General features: G+C 44.1%; 1 protein-coding gene across 4 annotated transcripts in view; it reads right to left on the bottom strand.

The window, feature by feature from the left end:
- Positions 1-19,011, bottom strand: part of SDK1 (sidekick cell adhesion molecule 1) — an 826,998-nt gene that overhangs the window by 137,553 nt on the left and 670,434 nt on the right. For all 4 annotated transcript variants that reach the window (XM_067705385.1, XM_067705387.1, XM_067705386.1 and 1 more), the window contains exons 18-19: positions 8,875-8,990; positions 6,852-7,044 (exon numbers count right to left, since the gene is read on the bottom strand). In XM_067705385.1, coding sequence (XP_067561486.1) covers positions 6,852-7,044; positions 8,875-8,990 — 309 coding nt within the window. The remainder of the gene's footprint in view (positions 1-6,851; positions 7,045-8,874; positions 8,991-19,011) is intronic.

Genomic DNA, 19,011 nt, shown 5'->3' with positions numbered 1-19,011 from the left:
CTGAAAGCAACCGCGTGCACCGGCATCCCCAGAGGCCTTTGCAGCCGTGTCATGTGTCTGGCTTGTGTGGGGACAGAGCCCGGAGCCCTGGCCCGGAGGCAGTCCCGGCCACACCTGGCTGCAGGGCGATGCCTGCCGACCTGATCCAGAATTCCAGGCCGCAACCCTTACTCACTCTTCCCAGGGGCCCCAGGGGCAGGGCGGGCGCGAGAAATTTCCAGCAAAACGGCACGTTTCCCTGGAGTTTCCCTGACCGTAGCCCCTCCTAGTGCAGGAGGGCAGAGTGGCGGAGCTGCGATTGAACGCTGGGCTCAGCGGGGTTCAAGCCTGGCCCCTCTGCTTGCTGGTTGTGCATTACTTAAGCTCTCTAAGCCTTAGTTTGCTCATCTGTGAAATGGGGAAATAAAAATGACTCACTCCGCAAGGTAATCGTGAGAAGGAATGGAATAAAACACGGAAGCGCTTAGCGTGTCCTGACACCACAGAAATGCTGATGGGCGTTGGCTGCTATCGTTACTAGTTGTCAGTTATCGTACCATCAGAATATAAAGTCATTTCTAAGATGAACTTGCTGTCACTTTGAAGAACACCAGAGAGAAAAGGCCTGAGAGGCCACAACAGGAGTTCAACAGATCCAAGATCACGGATTCTCAGAGCCGGAGGGACATTACGAATCTGCTCGGATCCCTCCCCGGCTTTGCGGCCGTAAAGTTCAACGCCAGGCCCGGGGCAGTGAAGCAACTGCCCGAGGATGCACAGCTACCAAGCCCAGAGCTGGGCCTGGCACGGGGGCCTCCTGCTTGCTCTGGGGGGACCGCAGGGCCGTCCGCGGGCTCAGTACTTGTGGCGCACGGGCTTAGTTGCTCCGCGGCACGTGGGATCTTCCCGGGCCAGGGCTCGAACCCGTGTCCCCTGCATGGCAGGCGGATTCCTGACCACCGCGCCACCGGGGAAGCCCACATTTCACTCTCTGAGTGTGGAACGTGGTAAAGGAGAACGGCTGTCAGGACCATCTCATCCTCCTCCAACTGTGAGTTTCCAGAAAGACAGTCTGACGGATTTTTGCACTGACTTGTTCTTTTTTCAATCGATAGAGCAGCAAAGAAAGCTTTTGGTTCCTTTTCTATTCTCAGTGTTTCTGCTTCCTGGATTCCTGCCCAAATAGTCCTGTCCTCTAGCTCTGCTGGAACCAGCTGGCAATGTCCAGGCTTACGTTTATATTCTGTTTCCTCTCTACTGAGCTTCCCACTCCACACACCCTGGCCCCAAGTTCTTATTTCATCAGAGCTTTGGAGAAGGAGGCCAGCTGGACGTGGGGCTAACCATGGCGCCGTCCGCGCCGTCACTACAGAGCGATGGCGGCCATTTCTCCAGCACCCAGAGTCCCAAGTCCTCTCTTAAAGGCCGCGCCCCCCCCCCCAAGAGCGGACAGCAGCCCTACCTCCCCCGTTTCAGTGAGATCGTCCCTACTTACAAGGATGCTCTGTCTTTCTAAGTAGGATGAACAGGCTCCCTGCCTATCAAAAAAATGGTGGTTCAGTTAGAAAATTCTAAAAAGATGACATCACTGCCATTTTTCTCAATTCCCCAGACATTCCTGATTTCTCTCTTCCTTACGAACGGCGGGCCTGGCGGCCCTTAAGGCTCTGTTTCCTGGCTGCACAGCACTGTGAGATGTTTCCCCATAGTCAGTGTCTGTCTGTTTAACCGGCAACAATAGGGCTTTTTTAGTAAAGAATTCAGCCAGGAGTCTTCTCTCATTTATCTGAAGAAGTTCTCTGCTTTTTGCCACTTTTTATTTTTAACAAATGTCCTCTGGAAAGTGAAACCTGACATCCGGTTGGACCTGGCCATGGTTGTTGCTGAGATGCGGCCCTGGCCTCTTCTTTCAATAATGAAATAGAGGAAAACGTCCAAATGATGAAGGGCCGTGAGGGGGCTTGATAGCCGCTCCTAGAGTTCACCACCACCTTCCTTAGTTATGGGGACTCTCCCCTCCCACTCCGCTTGCAAACGTAAAGCTGTTAGGCTGTGTTTTCCCACAGAGCAGTGGAGCACGGAGCCTCCGAGCAAGGAGAACGTCCCTTCTTCTTCCAGAGGTCCCTCTGCTCGCCACCCCCTGCACTGTCCCCAGACCAGCCTCCCCTCACACGACAGGGCCAGCGCCCAGGGAGCCTCCCGTTCCTCTTACGCCCACCTGATTCCCAAAGCGACTGCATCCGCTTAGGTGGATGGCACTGATGTCAGATATTTCCATCTGCGGTTAGACCACGGGCTCAATTATATTCCCTCAATTATTTTCCTCGGAAAATAAGGTCATGATCGCTCATCGCTAGGACTCCCAAACCTACGGCTTCAGACTCTCTGCTGCCCACAGGCCACACCTGCCTCCATGTGAGTGTGATCCGACCAAACCCAGCGTCCTAACCCTGGACCTGTTTCCCTCCTTTCAGTCACGGGCATCACCATCTGCCCCGTCACCTACGCTGAAGTATGTGGAGTGATCTGCAGAACCCCTTCTTCCCACCCCCTAAGTCTAACCAGCCCCCAGTTCTCTGTGACATGCCTCTAGCGTCTCCCCTACTGCTGGCTCCACCGCTGGTGTAGAGGTGCACATAATTACTTGCCTTCTTCCCAGATTGCATCACCTTTCTCTCTAGCCCATCATCACAAAACCTCCAGACAGAGCTGCTGAAACACTCAAGTCACAGCCCTAAGGGAAATCCCTCTGTGGTTCCCCAATGCCTAGACTATCTCTGTCCAAGCGTCTTAACTTAGCAGTTGAGACTCTCCTGGGTCGGCTCCCAACTTGTTCTCTAGGGTCACCCCCACCCCCCAGGCTACACTGAAGCTGAGCTGAATACCTCATACCCTCTCACACTCTCTTCTACTCCCTTTGCCTTTACGGGTTCTGTTTCTTCTCAACCATTCTTGGCATCAAAAGCTCATCCATCAGGGCTGACCTCGGTTCTCAGCTCCTCCACAAGACTGACCTGGCCCCCCCAGGTATTTTCTGTCACTCCTCCCTGGGCTGCCGCAGCCACTGCTAACAACCTCCTTCCTCAGTGGCACTGACCTCAGTCCTGTCCACCTCAGATCTGATTAGGCTGGGAGCTCTAAAGGCAGAGGCTGTGCTTACTCATCTCTGCTCCCCCTTCAACACGCAGCTGGCTACCTCTCACATAATAGGTATTCTACAAACCTCGGAATGGAAGTACGTATACACGTTTGTATGTTGGACAGATGGGTGAATGAATCCCCTGTAATTATGACAGGCCCAGTACACACAGAACTTGATGAGGTAGCCTTAATATTTTTTTTTGAAAAAAGAGAAGGCTACACCTGACCAACTGTCTCTTTTAATCCTAAAATCTGATGAGGGCTATAGAAAGTTTATAATTATAAGGCAGATTCCAAAGCAGAATACACATTATATTTTCAAGAACTCATGAAACCTTAACTGAGACTGATCATGTTCTGGGCCATAAGACAAACCTCAATAAATTTAAAAGAAGTGAAATTATGCAAAGCGTGTTCTTTGACTGTAATGGAGCCAAGCTAGAAGTCAAAGGCAGAAAGACAGCAGGAACATCTCCAACACATGGAAATTAAATGCCACACTTCTAAATAATCCATGGGTCAACGAGGAAGCCTCAGAGGAAATAAAAATGTATAGAGCTCAGTGAAGATGAAACAGAACGTACCAAAATATGTGGGATGCAACTAGAGCAGTGTGAAGAGGAAAATTTATAACACTAAATGCTTACATCAGAAATGAGGACAGACCTCAAATCAATCACCTAAGTGCTTACCCCAAGAAATTAAAAACAGAAAAGCAAAATAAACCAAATCAAGCAGAAGGAAATATAAGAGCAGAAATCCATGAAATTGAAAATAAGAAAACAACAGAGAAAAGTTAATGAAACAAGATAGCGGTTCTTCAAAAAAAATCAAAAAAATTGATAAATTTCTAGGAAGAATGACCAAAAACCTCCACAAAAAACAGAAGAAAGAATGAAATAGGGAATCTGACTACATATTTTGCAGCCACTAGAAAAACAATAAGGAAGTACTACCAACAACTTTACACTCAGAAATTCAACAACTTTGTGGATTGATTCCTTGAAAATCACACACTACCAAAATGAAACAGACGACTGAGCAGTACTGTAACCATTAAAGAGTCTGAAGTTATAACTTAAAAACTCCCAAAAAAGAACTCTCCAGGAACAGAGGATTTCACTGAAAAATTCTACCAAACATTTAAAGAAGAATGAATACCAATTTTACACGATCTCTTCCAGAAAACAGAAGAGTACGAACTTATTTTATGAGGCCAGTATTATGCTGATACCAAAACCAGACAAAGACAATAAATCCAGTAAAGTAAAATTTCAGACCAATATCTCTCATGAACTTAGATGTAAAACATCTTCCGAAAGGTATTAGCAAACTGAATCCCACAACATGAACAATAATTACACACCATGACCAAGTGGGATTTATTCCAAGCATGCAAGGTTGGTTCAACATTTGAACCATCAACCTTATCAATTAACAAACTAAATTAATTAGTTAATTAACTAATTAACAAACTAAAGAGAAAAATCATATGGTCATATCAATTGATGCTGTAAAAGCAGTTGAAAAAATTCAACATTTATTCATGACAAAAAACTCTCAGCAAGTTAATATCAGAGGGGAATTACCTCAACTTGATAAAGAACAGCTATGAGAAATATCATACTTAACAGTGGAAGACCAAATGTTTTCTCTCTAAGATCAAGAACAAGGCAAGAATGTCTGCTCTCACCACTCTTATTCAACATAGTACTAGAAATTCTAGTCATTGCAATATGGCAAGAAAAAGAAATAAAGGACATATAGATTAGAAAGGAAGAAAGGGAAGGACATGGATATGTCTATAAAAGAAGAATCTTTGTGGTATTGGAACCATGCAGTATCTTGATTGTGATGGTAGATACACAAATCTATACACGTGATAAGTTGCATAGAACTAAACACACATGCGCGCATGCGCGCACGCACACACACACGAGAACAAGTAAAACTGCAGAGATCTAAATTGGATCGATGGGTTGCATCAATGTAGATATCCTGGTTGTGATGTACTACACTTTTGCAAGCGTTACCATTGATGGAAACTGGGCAAAGTGTACACGGGATCTTAGTATTATTTCTTACAAGTTCCTGTGAATCTATAACTATCTCAATAAAATTTCAGTTAAACAAAAAGCAGATAGCAGATCAAAGTCAGAGCATGGAAAGAACATCAGGGATCAGTTAATAGTGGCAGAGTTACTTTTTATCTTTTTAATGGGAGGAATATCAGTGGTCTCAGAGGGTCAAGAAATCCATTTCTATTCTTCCTGTGTCACTAATTTGACACAGACCTTGAGTCAATTCAAGGCGGTTACAGCAGAGTAGTGGAGTGAAAGCCAGGTGGCTAGGGGTTATGGGGAGTGGGAGAGGTTAGGAGGCAGAGTAATCGTTTATACTGAGAGCTGGGTGACTCAGCGGGCAGCACGGTCAGGGAGTTGGCACTTCTGGGTGAGGGAGACCTGAGCACATTTGTGGGCTGAGGAAAGGTCAGACTCTTCATCCTCTGAGAGAGGAGGGAAGAGGACCAAGAGTGAGAACATAGGGAAACTCAGGTGGAAGGGGGGGAAGCGAGGAAGCTCAACTTGCACGGCCTTGACCTCTGTAAGTGTCATTGCTGGGAGGACAGTGAAGCTGGGTCTCAGGGGGCAGGACAGAGTGGAGCAGTGGATGACAGCACCGAGCAGAGATAAGTACAGAAGGTCAGACCACACCCAGAGCCCAGCTGAGATGGGAGAGGAGGAAGCTGGAGGAGAGACAAGTGGCAGCCTTTTTAAACTTACTTAAGTTTTAATTCTCCGTATAAAAGAGTACACACTCATTGTAGCAAAGAGAATATGCAGAGAAATAAGAAGAAAATAGTAAAAGATACCCATAATCATGTCATATGGAGATAACAACTGTCGGAATTGTGATATATTTCCTTCAAGGTCTTTTCTCAGCTAATAGGGTCTTATACAAGTGTATTTGTGTAAAATTTGTAACTCATATAGTTTTGTATACTGTTTTTTTTTTAACCATGTAACATGAGATCAAGACCGTTTCCTCGCAAAACTTCTTTTTAATAACTACAAAATATTTAGTATATTGTCATTCCATAGGTTTTCAATTATCCCCCTTTGGAACATTTGAATGTTTTTCATTTTTTTTTCAATTACTAATAATTGTAACTAACCTCATTGTACATAAATCTTTATGCACATCTGTGATCATTTTCTCAGAAAATGTTTTCCAGAAGCATCAGCTGGCCTAGGAGCAGAGAAACAGCTGATCTGAATTGACCAGCTGGAGACAATGGAAAGTCCACGGTCTTAGAGAGGCGCAGGTGAGATTCCCCTAGGGAAGGTCAGGGAAGACATGGGCTGGGAGGCTTTAAGGGGAGACTCAAGAAGAAGGTAAGGGGATTGAAGTTGAAATCTGAGTGAAGAGTAGTCTAGCAAGACAAGACCAAAGGCTGACTGTACAGCCGGGACTGGACTGTCCCTCTTGTCCTCACAGCTCCTTCCTCTAGCCAGGCTTCCTTCCATACTCCACAGACCACCTCTGCCAAACATTATTACTACTTTCAATGACTTACCTCTCCAGGGTGAGCAGACTGTGAACACACTGAGAACACGGAGCTTGCTAGAGACCCACCCTGGCTCCTCCCCTGTGCTGGATACGACAGTGGCCCAAACCTCTTTGACAATTGGCTAAAGGCTACCGATAAGAACTTGGAAAGGAGTACTCACTGTCTTCATGTGTCCGTATGAGCTGAGGCGGGCTTGGAGGCCCGTCCCCCGGAGTGGTGAAACACAGAACTGATGTGAAGTAAGCAGTAAACTTCTTCAAGTTCGTTATGTACCCGTGGTGGACTCCATGGAAATCTGGAGCAATGGTGACGACAGTGACGGCCTCGGGGACATCGGCTGGCCACGCCAGAAGCTGGGATGGAACAGGGTGAAAAAGAGATCCTTTTAATTGCATGTCTTCACCCTCAAGTCTGCACCAGAATTTTATTTCACGATTAAAATGTCTTCAAAGAAAGCAAAGTTGTAATTAAGGAACCCCATACAGCCTACATTTTATAATCTCACTGAAAAATATTGAGTTTAAAAGATCTCTCATAGATTATTGAGTACAAATGTATATTTCTATATATTTTTATACATGTGTACATAACTAAAATATCTACTCTAACTCATACTGGGAAAATGGACACTCCTCAAACCTTCACCTTCTGTTCACTTAAACATGTTACAGAACATATTTATTCTTGAACATTTAGAAATAATGAGGACATTACTGTTATTCAACTGCATCAGTGCAATCAAACATCAGTACAAACATTTTTCTAGTTAGGCACCCGCTGATTCAAAAAGAAGCCCCTGGTTCAATGGGAACCATGGTAATTATTTATAACTCACATGACACCAGTTTTCTAAAAAGGATTTTAGGAGACATTATACTTTTAAAGAAATGTAGTACATATACACGTTCCAAGGGGAGTTGTTTTAATGTTTTGGCAACATTATGTATGAGTGTGACTTTTAATTCCTCTGACACCAAACATTTCTAGGGTTAATTAGGTCTGAAAACGGACACTGTGCAGAACAAGGAGCATATTTATATAGATTTTAGGCCGACAACCAAGCCATCGAATGAACACCCCAGTCTTGCCAATAAGACCTGACAGGAGAGTCAGGAAGGCAGAATCCACTTCGTTGATCAACATGATTTCCTTTCTAAGGAGCTTCTGACTGTAGATACCTCTGGGGGGAAAAAAAAGGCAGGACAAATTTCCAGCTACGTCTGCCTTTCTAGTGAAAAGCAAGTGTTTTAGTAAGTTGAATCCAAATGGAAAAAAAATTGGAAAAAAAATTAACTGTGTGTCTGAGGCAGTAACACTCTCTGAATCTGAAATGACCAAGTTTTCAAGCAAACTCTCTATAAAGATACTCCCTGAGTTCACCTGCTGTCACAGAAGATTTGCGAACATGCTGCAGGTAACATGCAGATGGTCTCCCAGGCCAGCCAGGAGATGCTGATCTAAAAGGAAACGTAACCTGTACTTTTGGAAACTGCATCCAGGTACATCTCTGAAGGTAACATATTATGGTACTCAGACGAAGGGCAGATAGGAGTCTGTCCTTGTCTCCAATTCAGTCCGAATAGGTGCCCCGAGTCAGCTGGTCCCAGTTCTACAAACAGAACTTTCCCTAAAGTAGCGAGAGGGGGACCTACTTATCCTTACTTGGTAGAAACATCACTCAGTTGCACCCAGTGCGCTTTGAGAGAACGCCCTTCCAGGAAGAAGTGGTTTGTACACGTGCCGATTCCAATCAACAGGGATAAGTCTCCGACTGGGCATTTTGAAAATGGACGGCTCTTCTCGTAACATTGCTCAGTTCTATATGAACCGTCCTCTTTTTTTCTTTCTTTTTGTTTTTTGGCCATGCTGCGCGGCTTGCGGGATCTTAGTTCCCCCACCAGGGGCTGAACCTGCGCCCTCGGCAGTGAAAGCACCGAGTCCTAACCACTGGACCGCCAGGGAATTCCCGTGCACCACCCTCTTGATAACCAATAATTTGAGTTTCTGAACCAGTATAGCTGATGAAAAGACCCTGGATAAAAGGTGACCCCAGAAGGTCAACACACTCTGTAACCGGATGCCGTGGGTTCCTGATGAAATGAGGGGCGGGCAGCCCCCTCACTCATCACAAGACCGTGACACACCACGGCAGCCGCCCGGAGGCTGTGGCCCAAGGCGCCTACCTTGTAGCCCTGGTTGATGCCGTTGATGAACTGCTGGGGTGGAGGGTTCCACAGGAACTGGATGGTTGTGGAGTTCACGGCTTCCACCTGCACGTTCTGCGGGGGCGAGGTCGGCACTGCTCCAGGGCAGCGGAGGGAGACAGCAGGACACGCGGCAGGAGGCGCGGGGCAGGGGAGGGGAGAAGAGACGCTTAGCTGCTGCTCAGGATTCCCCGGCGATCCCAGCACTGAGAACGGGGAGGGTGATGGACGTTTTGGGAAGCTAATCGTGACGTTACAAAGAAGAAGAACTGGGCGACTTCTCATTTTCTGCTGGGGAATTCTTTAAGGCACACGCAGAAAAGTGGACCGTATCACCTGAGCCCCGTGGGCGAGCCTTTCCTAGGGATCCCAGGATGGATAGCAAACAAAAGCGTTCTCTGATTTTTTTTTCAGTTACCCAATATTTGAGATCAAGGCAAGCTTTCATCCAGAAATCTGCCTTCCCTGTTATATGTCACAGTGTTTCAAGCCCAATTATCCTTCACATGAAAAAAAAAATCGTTTTTCATAGGTATTGTTATTTATTCATTTGTAGGCTAAATTTCTCTTTGTCTGCCATAGAAATTATCATTTAAACAATTTCCACTTTCCACTTCTTTTATTGATTTCAACAGCTACTGAGCCCAATTATACACCTGCCCAGTGGCCTGTCTGCAAGGAAGTCATATTCTAGGGCAGGCACTCACAGAATTGAAACAGGCAAGCGATTCTAGAAAACACGTGGGGCAGAGCCTCTGCCCTAGGGAAGCATGGAAGGCCTCTCATCAGAAGACACCTGCACTAGGTCTGGGACAGAACTCTGAGGAGGGAAAGGCCTTGCGAGAGGCATTCGCACCTGGGAAAACAGAGTGAGCAAAGGCGTGGTCTTATGAAAAACCTGGTGAATGGCGAGAAAGCCGTGAGCGTGGCTGGACGTGGGGCCCGGGGGTAAGAGGGGCGGAGGAAGTAGACAGGTCGCTGTGGGGATTGCCTCACATGCCGAACGCAGTGGGCAACAGTGTATACGGGCAATGGGGAATCAAAAGCCTTGGAAAACAGCAGTGACGTGACATGGCCAGCTTTTTAAGGACGGTAACCTCAGTGGCCCCTGCAGAGGGTACTAGTCCACTGGCCGTGCCACGGCAACTTTTTGCAGGATGCAAACGAAGGTCCTGGTTCTTCAGGAGCTTGTTTCAAAAGAAAGACGCTGAATCCCAAAGGACCCTTTGGCTTAAGGCACAGAAACAAAGACAAGGGTCTCTTGGCACAAAACACGTGAGGACAGAGCATGGTCCTGTTAAAAATTACTATACACCTTTCATTACACTCTTCTTCAGAAGCTCATCTCATTAGGAAGAGGTGAAAAACATAGAGTTCATCCAGGCCCCTCCAGTCACGCTCCAGGTCACCTGTCTTCTCCCATCTGCTCTGGCTGCGCTATCTCTGGGTCCCTCCCTCAGTAAGTCACCAAGAAGACTGTCCCACTTCTCACTCAGCACCCATCCAAAATTTGTGGACTAAAAATGGCCACGGGGATTGCTTTGCCTAGGCTGTAGAAAGTTGGAAAGAACATCGCAGCCATTAAGCATGAGAAAAAGCTGAACAAACGATAGAGTCCGAACTTTTCTTGAGCCCGTAAGGAAGCTGAGGTCACAGGGCAACCAAGTGTCTAAAATATAAGAAAAGACAGACCTCCCCAAGGAGTAGGAATGTGAACATGGGCTCGCCTGTGACAGAGCACGAGAGAAAGAGCAATGGACACCACACAATTGGGAAAATTCAGCGAAATTCTTAATGAATTGCTAAAGGCTGAATGTGGGCTAGCAAGGGAGTACATAGAAAGTCTGTGCTGCAGATACACAAAAAGGTACAATGCATGTAAGACACAAAAACAAGAATAACAGCCCTTCTCATCAGAAACTATGTGAGCCAGAAGGTAATGGGGTGATATCTTTAAAGTACTGATAGAAAAATCTATCACCCCGGAATTCTACATTCTGTGAAAATATCTTCTAAATATGAAAGCAAAAAAAAAGACATTTTCAGAAAGACAAAAACTGAGAGAATTCATTACTGGCAGACCTGCATGCACTATGACAAATGTTAAAGGAATATGATATCAGACCCCAAAACTTTAGATCTATGCAAAGAATTGATGACTTCTGGAAACAGTTAAAATGAAGTAAATGTAATGTACTTTTTTCTTATTTTGGCTCTCAAAAAATAGTAGCAATTTATTGTGGGCTTATAACATAGGTAAGAATAAAATGACTGACCACAATCGCACAAAAGGTGGGAAGAAGGGATTGAAGGTATACTGTTACAAGGTCCCTACATTACTCACACAATGGATTTCAAGATACATTGTAGTTAATGAATGATATATATATTTAAACTCCAGAGTAATCACTAAACAGGTTTGAAAAAGAGATATAAATAAGGCAAGAGTAGAAAAAATAATGTAATTGTAAAAATATCTAATGAATCAGAAAGCAGGCAGGCAAAAGGAAGAAAAAAGGAAAAAGATAAGAGAACAAATAGAAAACAATTAGCGAGACGGCAGGTTTTAATCCCATCATATCGACAGTTACATTAAATATATAATGTAATATATTGTCAATATATTTTATTGTATAAGCCAATAAAAGAGAGATTATCAGTTGGATGAAGAGTGAGACCCAACTACACGGTGTTTAAAACAACCCCACTTTGACTATGAGGACACAAATAGCTTAAAAGTAAGAGAACAGAAAAAAATACATGAAAAAAATACATGAAACGCTCATTAAAATGAACCTGGAGTGGTTATATTAATATCAGTCAAAGTAAATACCCCACCAAGGAAAAAAACCAATGATAAAGAGGGATATTATATAATGATGACGTGATCTATTCACCAAGAAGACTCAGCAATCCTAAATGCAGGTGCAACAGAGCTTCAAAGTACAAAAGGCAAAACTGAAAAAACTGAAAGTAAAAACTGGACAAATGTATTAGTATAGCTGGCGACTTCAACACTCCTTTATTTAAAAAAAAAAAGAGGTAGACAAAGAATATCAGTAAGGATCTACAAGAACCACATCGTCAAGTAACTTAACCTACATAATATTTCTTTTGAAATCTACCCAATAACAACATACTACACGTTCTTTTCAAGCACATATGGACCTTAACTGAGGTGGACATATTTGAAATACACATGTCATGTAAAACAAACCTAAACAAGTTAAAAATAACTGAAATCAAAAAGTATGTTTTATGACCCAACAGAATTAAACTTGAAATTAACGACAGAAAGATATGTGGAAAATCCCTAAAAACTTCAAGATTAAGGAGCACATTTCAAAATATCCCATGAGTTAAAGAGGAAATCACATGGAAAGTTAGAAAGCATTTTCAGTTTAATGGAAGTGAAAAACACAACATATCAAAATTTGGGGATGCAGAAGTGTTAGAGGGGAATTTATAGCATTTAGATGTTTATATTAGAATCTAAACTTCTATCTTAAGAATCTATGAGAGTAAATTAAACCTATGGAAAGAAACAGTAAAGAAAAAGAGCAGAAATCAATGAAATAAAAATAAACAATAATTGAGGAAATCAATGAATCCAAAAGCTGGTTCTTTTAAATATCAATAAACTCTTAGCCAGACTGATCAAGAATACACAGAAATCACAAATTACCAACATCACCAGTATCAGGAGAGGCCTCTATAAACCCTACTGAGATTAAAAGAATAGAAGAGCATTTTGAGTATCTTTATGCTCATTAATTCAACAACTTAGATGAAATGAACAAATTCTTTAAAAGAAACACACTTCCAATCTACTCAAGAAGAAATAGATGACCTGAGTAGTCAAAGAGCTATCAAATATTTGAATACAAAATTAAACCCTTGCAACAAAAAAAACTCTAAGCATATAAGGTTCACTGGTTAATTCTACCAAGCATTTGAAGAATGAAATAAAAGACATTGCAAAGCATTATCCTAACACCAAAATAAGAAACAGATGTTGGAAAAAAAAAAAAAAGAAAACTACAGGCCAAATATCCCCGAGAACACAGGTGCAAAAACCCTTAATAAAATATTAGAAAGTCAAACTCAGCAATATGTAAAAATCACAATTTATCCTAATCAAGTGGGGTTTATCTTACAAACATAAGGCTGGCTCAATACCTGAATATCAATCAGGGTAATTCAACATTATCAATAGAATTTTAAAAATAGAATCATCTTAATAGATTTAGAAAAAGAATTTGACAAAATTCAACCTCCACTAGTGATTTAAAAAAACCCCTCAAACTAGGAATTAAAAGGAACGTACTAAACTTGCTAAGGATCATCTGTAAATCACCTACAACCAACAACTTATTTAAAATGAAAAACTGAACGCTTTCCCCTAAGATCAGCAACAAAGCAAAGGTGTCTTTCTTGCCATTCCTACTCTGGAAGGACAAGCTGGTGCAGTAATCCAAGAAACAGAAATCAAGGGCATACAGATCGAAAAGGAAAACAAAACAAAACAAAACAACCTCTCTCTATTCACAGACAATATGATCATCCATGTAGAAAATTCCTCAGTCTACCAACTACATACTCCTAGAACTGAAATTAGCAAGATCAAAAGACAGAAGTCAATTATATTTTGAAACATGAGCAATGGACAACTGGAAATTGAAATTAAAAATTTAGTACTGGGGCTTCCCTGGTGGCACAGTGGTTAAGAATCCACCTGCCAATGCAGGGGACATGGGTTCGAGCCCTGGTCTGGGAAGATCCCACATGCCGCGGAGCAACTAAGCCCGTGCGCCACAACTACTGAGCCTGCGCTCTAGAGCCCGCGAGCCACAACTACCGAGCCCACGTGCTGCAACTACTGAAGCCCTTGCGCCTAGAGCCCATGCTCTGCAACAAGAGAAGCCCCCACAATGAGAAGCCTGCGCACCGCAACGAAGAGAAGCCCCCGCTCGCCGCAACTAGAGAAAGCCCGCGCGCAGCAACGAAGACTCCACGCAGCCAAAAATAAATAAATAAAATAAAATAAAATAAAAAAGTCAGTACCATTTACATGGCAGTTAAAACATGAAATAGATATAAATTTAACAAACTGTATGCACGATCTGTATGCTGAAAACTGATGAAAGAAATTAAAGCCCCAAGTAAATGAAGAGTCGCATATTAATGGATTGGAAGACAACATAACAAAGGTGTCAACTCTCCCCCAACTGATCTATAGGTTGAATGCAATCCCAACCAAAACTGCAGCTAGCAGTTTTTAGAAATTGAAAAGTTGACTTTAAAATTTATATGGAAAAACAAAGAAATTAGAATAGCAAAATCAATTTCCAAAAAGAAGAACAAAATTGGACAACCTTTACTACATGATGTCAAAACTAACTATCAATCTACAGTAATTAAAACAAAGTGTTACTGGAGAAAGGAGGAACACATCGATCAGCAAAACAGAGTTCAGAAATTATTCACATGCGTATCAGCTGGTTTTTAACAAAAGCACAAAGGCCAACTGTGCAAAAAGAGAGTCTTTTCAACAGACGGTGCTGGAACGAACCGGACACCCATATGCCAAAAAACCCCACAAAAACCAATCTGGGTCCATACCTTACACCGTACATGAGAACTAACTCAAAATGGATACGGATCACAGGCTTAAGTGTAAATCTGTAATTATAAAAATTCTAGGAAAAAATAGTTTTGATGTCGGGTTAGGCAAAGATTTCTGGATATGACAGCACGGGTACAACCCACAAAAGAAGAAAACTGTAAACTTCTGCTCTATGAAAGACACCTGCTGAGGAAATGAAAGGAGAGGCCTCAGATTGGGAGAAAATACTTGTAAGACACATATCCAATAAAGGACTTTTGTTCAGAATATATACAAAAAACTTCCAAAACTCAATAATAAGAAAACCAGAAACTCAAAAAATTGCCAAAACTAATTAAACAGTTACTTCAACAAAGAAAATATAACGATAGAAATAAGCACATGAAAAGGCCCTCAATCGACATCACTGGCCACCAGGGAAATTAAATCGTGATGCGATACCGCTATATACCTACTAGAAGAGTTAAAATAAAACAGTGACCAGATTTTAGTGAAGATGCAAAGCAACTGGAAGTCGCATACTTTTAACGGGAATGCGGAATGGTAACAGGTACTTGGGAAACACTTTGGTAGTTTCTTACGGAGTTAAACACGCTCTTGCCACAGAATCCAGCAGTCCTACCCCTAAGTATGTATGCAACAGAAGCGAAAACTTCAGTTCACATAAAAATCCGTATGCCACGTTTATAGCAGCTTTAGTAATAACCATCATAAACTGGAAACATCCCAAAGCCCTTCGACTGGTGGAGAGGAGAACGAACTATGGTCCGTCCATGGGATGGAACACTGCTCAGCAGTGAGCGGGAAGGAACGTCTCACGCTCACCAACAACATAGGTGGGCCTCGAATGCATTACACTAGGGAAAGGGGCCTGACCCAAAAGGCTACATGCCGGGTTTTCCCATGTTTATGATATTCTGTAAAAGGAAAAGCTAAAGGAGAGAAAACGCGGATGGTTGCCAAGGGCTGAGGGTAGGCGCAGAGCTCTACCCTCGAGGTAGAATTTTACTGTACGTCAGTTATACCGCGACAAATCTGAGTTTAAAAATGCTGCAGGTTCTTTGACGCTTTTCTCTCACCTAGAGGTGGTGTCTGTGTCTGGACCCCCTGAATGCAGGCTCTGTGACTATTTTGACCAAGAGAATACAACCCAGGCCTTAATGAACTAGAAGCTTCTACTCCTTATCTCTAGAACTGTCCTTTCTGGGAGCCCCGAGAGGCCATGGCAGGAGTCTGGTGACCCTGCAGCCACCATGCTGGAGAGGCTGTGTGCAGGTGCGCACGTGGACGGTCCCAGGGTGCCCGGCCTCACAGCCTTCCCTGCTGTGAGTGAACCCATCTCCCCTCCCCCGACACCCACCCGCCAGCCCAGCCCATCTGCCAACTGACCGGGCACAAGGCACTGCCCCTCCGGGCTCCAATTCCCAGCCCACCCAACCATGAGATACGACGCCTTCAGCCTCTAAGTTTATCCTACAGCAATGGATAACCGGGACGATCTCCCCTGGAAGAGAGAAGGAAAAGAGGGAAAGGGGAGGAAGGAGAAAAAGAGGGAAAGGGACGGGGACGGAAAACTATCAAGGGCTGTTTGGGAAAGGACTGAAAAGAGCTGTGGCGTTTTCTCTTAGAACCCACGCTCTCACTCTTCGCAGGCTTAGTTCTGGGATTTCATTTCCAATCACTGACTCTGAAATTCCGCACAACTTTCCAGTCAAATGTTGTTACATTTCTCTAAACTAAGACCATACGGATCAAACACTTTACTAAAATGGCATTTTGCATAAACGAAATGAGCAGTAATCTCCTGCTGTTCTTTGCTTTGCTCTGCGTTGGTGCCACGTAACAGCCACGCCGAGAGGCGCTCATTTGCCTGGCTCTGGCCCCTCACCGCACCCCAGGACCCAGGCCTCCAGCCCTGGCTGACCCGGTTAAGAAGGCAATTCCCCCTCCCTTCTCATTACCCAAGACGGCACACAACCATGAGACTTGAGAACCACTGTCTGTGCCGTCCTCACATCAAAGCTCACGGGGTCTGGCCCTTTTGCACACACTCTCCACCCCAAAGTCACAGGATAGAGGTTCTGAAGCCTCAGATTCCTTTCTCTTACCCATCCTGGGTTTTACTCCAAAAATCGCCAACTTTTCTCAGCACTCTTCTCTCTCAGATCCTTCAGCTTCTCTTTTTCCTAATTATTGTCATCAAAAGTGACTCAGATTTGCGAACAACGGGATTAAAAATTCCCTCAGGTGAGAAGAAGACCTACAGCCCATAGATCCTTCTTGACAGTGCTTCAAACACACGAGTCACTGTGGCTGAAACAGTTAGGTAACCCTGCCCTTCTGGGGAAGGCCGGGCTTAGGCTCTGAGCTGCCACCGGTCTGCAGAAAGGTGGAGGCCCACGTGTCCAGAGCCGGGTTCAGTCTTCACCAGGATCCTAGCTGGAAGCTGTGGCCTCCTGCTGCTGGGAGGAAGGCCTCCAGGGACCTTTTCTCCCCAGATAATCAGCATTTGAAGTACCATTCTTTCCAAGCTTCTAGCTGCAGGCCTTGAAGAGGCCTGGTGAAGTGACAGGTGTTATGCTTTTCCGTGATTTTCATTGCTCAAAAAAAAAAAATCCATTTTCACCAGGTAATTCCCCCACGGCACAGACCCCAGTGTGTCCTCGGTCTTAAGCGGGATACAGCATTAGCTCACTGGATACTGTCTCAATTCTCACAGCCAAGGACAAGGAGCTCTGTGGTGAAGCACCCAGCACGCGAGGGCACCTGACAACTAGGTTACGTGAAAGGAAAACCACAGGAGTGGTTTCAGATACAGGAGTCCTTTTCCTTATGGAGAACTTTGCAACCTAAAACGAGGGCCATTTCTGGGAGCTGAGAATGGATTTCTTAGAGAGTGGCGAGTAGGGGGCACTGCAGGGTAGAGTGGTCCCATCAGGGTGCTGTCCACGGGGTGCACCGGGGCTGGGAGATTCTCACGTCTGTCAACTTTTCACAGTAGTAAACCACTGTTTACAGCCACTCAAAAATGTACAACTGTTGAAACTACATTTGAAAACTCTATGTGTGCATTACACACATTGCTAAGCGAAGAAAGGCAATCCGGAAAGGCTCCACCCCTTAGGAGTCCAACTATATGACATGCTGAGAAAGGCAAAACTGAAGACAGAAAAAGATCAGTGTTGTCAGGGCTGGGGAGGGAGGGATGAACAGATGGAACACGGGATTTCTAGGGCAAGGAAACGATTCTGTGTGATACTGTAATGGCGGACACGTGCCATTCTACATTTGTCCAAGCCCACAGAATGTCCAACACCAAGAGTAAATCCTGAAGCGAACTATGGATTTTGGGTGATAAACAGGCGTCAGAATAGGTTCATCAGCGATAACAGAATTACCGTCTGGAGGGGGACGCTGACAGTGACGGACGCTGTGGGAAGGGCAGGGGGAGATGGGAAATCTCTGTACCCGCTGTTCAAATTTGCTGTGAACCTAAAATTCCTCTACAGTCTATTTAAAAAGTGAAACTACACATAGACTTGCTCCGTAAACCTCCTGAATCCGTCACTATTTTGCACTTTCTACAATATATGGTATCTGCGGCCAGGGGGGCTGCGAGTGGCTAAGCCACGCCTTCCCTGACGCCCACTCGTCCAGCGTGTCAAGCTGAGCTTTACTTTAGCTGCAAGGTGCTTCTCATCAGTGAATCGTTGCTGCTGTTCAGTGTGGGGGGGTATTTTTTTCAATTAATTTGGTTAGTATTTTCACCTAGTCATACATACAGGGCATGTGTGATTATGCTTACGATTATTTTCTGGTATTAAGTGCTCCCCGATAAAACATGAATGATTTAAATAAAATCTGTTCTTCTCCCTCATTCCCTTCCTTTCATCTTGGATAGTGATGTAAACTCAGCAAGATCTGATTCTTGATGAAATTTCAAAATGAATCATTTTTTAGAAATTTAAAAACATGTTTAAAAATAATAACCTACAGAAGACATAGAAAATGGACTTGAGGACATGGGGTGGGAGGGCGAAGCTAGGGTGAAGTGACAGTAGCATCGACATATATACACTACTGAACGTAAGACAGCTGGTGGGAAGCAGCAGCACAGCACAGGGAGATCTGCTCGGTGCTTTGCGATGACCTAGAGGGGTGGGATAGGGAGGGTGGGAGGGAGGCTCCAGAGGGAGGGGATCTGGGGACATGTGTATGCCTATGGCTGATTCGCTTTGTTGTGCAACAGAAACTAACGCAGTATTGTGAAGCAATTATACTCCAATAAAGGTCTATTAAAAGAAAAAAAAAGAGGATTCCTTGGTGCTCAACTGTAGAATCTGAAGAAAAGGAAGCAAATATGTGAAAGTACATGGTACTGGTCTTGGCAAGGGTGGCCATCGTGGCTTAGTAAGTAACGAAGTGGAGAATGAATGGGTCCATCTGAATTCCAAGCGGCTGCTTCCCACGGAAGAAGAGGAATCAGAGAA

Source organism: Pseudorca crassidens, chromosome 15 (genome assembly GCF_039906515.1).
Source record: "Pseudorca crassidens isolate mPseCra1 chromosome 15, mPseCra1.hap1, whole genome shotgun sequence".
NCBI lineage: Eukaryota > Metazoa > Chordata > Mammalia > Artiodactyla > Delphinidae > Pseudorca > Pseudorca crassidens.
The sequence above is the reverse complement of the archived record's forward strand: the minus strand, read 5'-3'. Positions and strand labels throughout refer to the sequence as shown.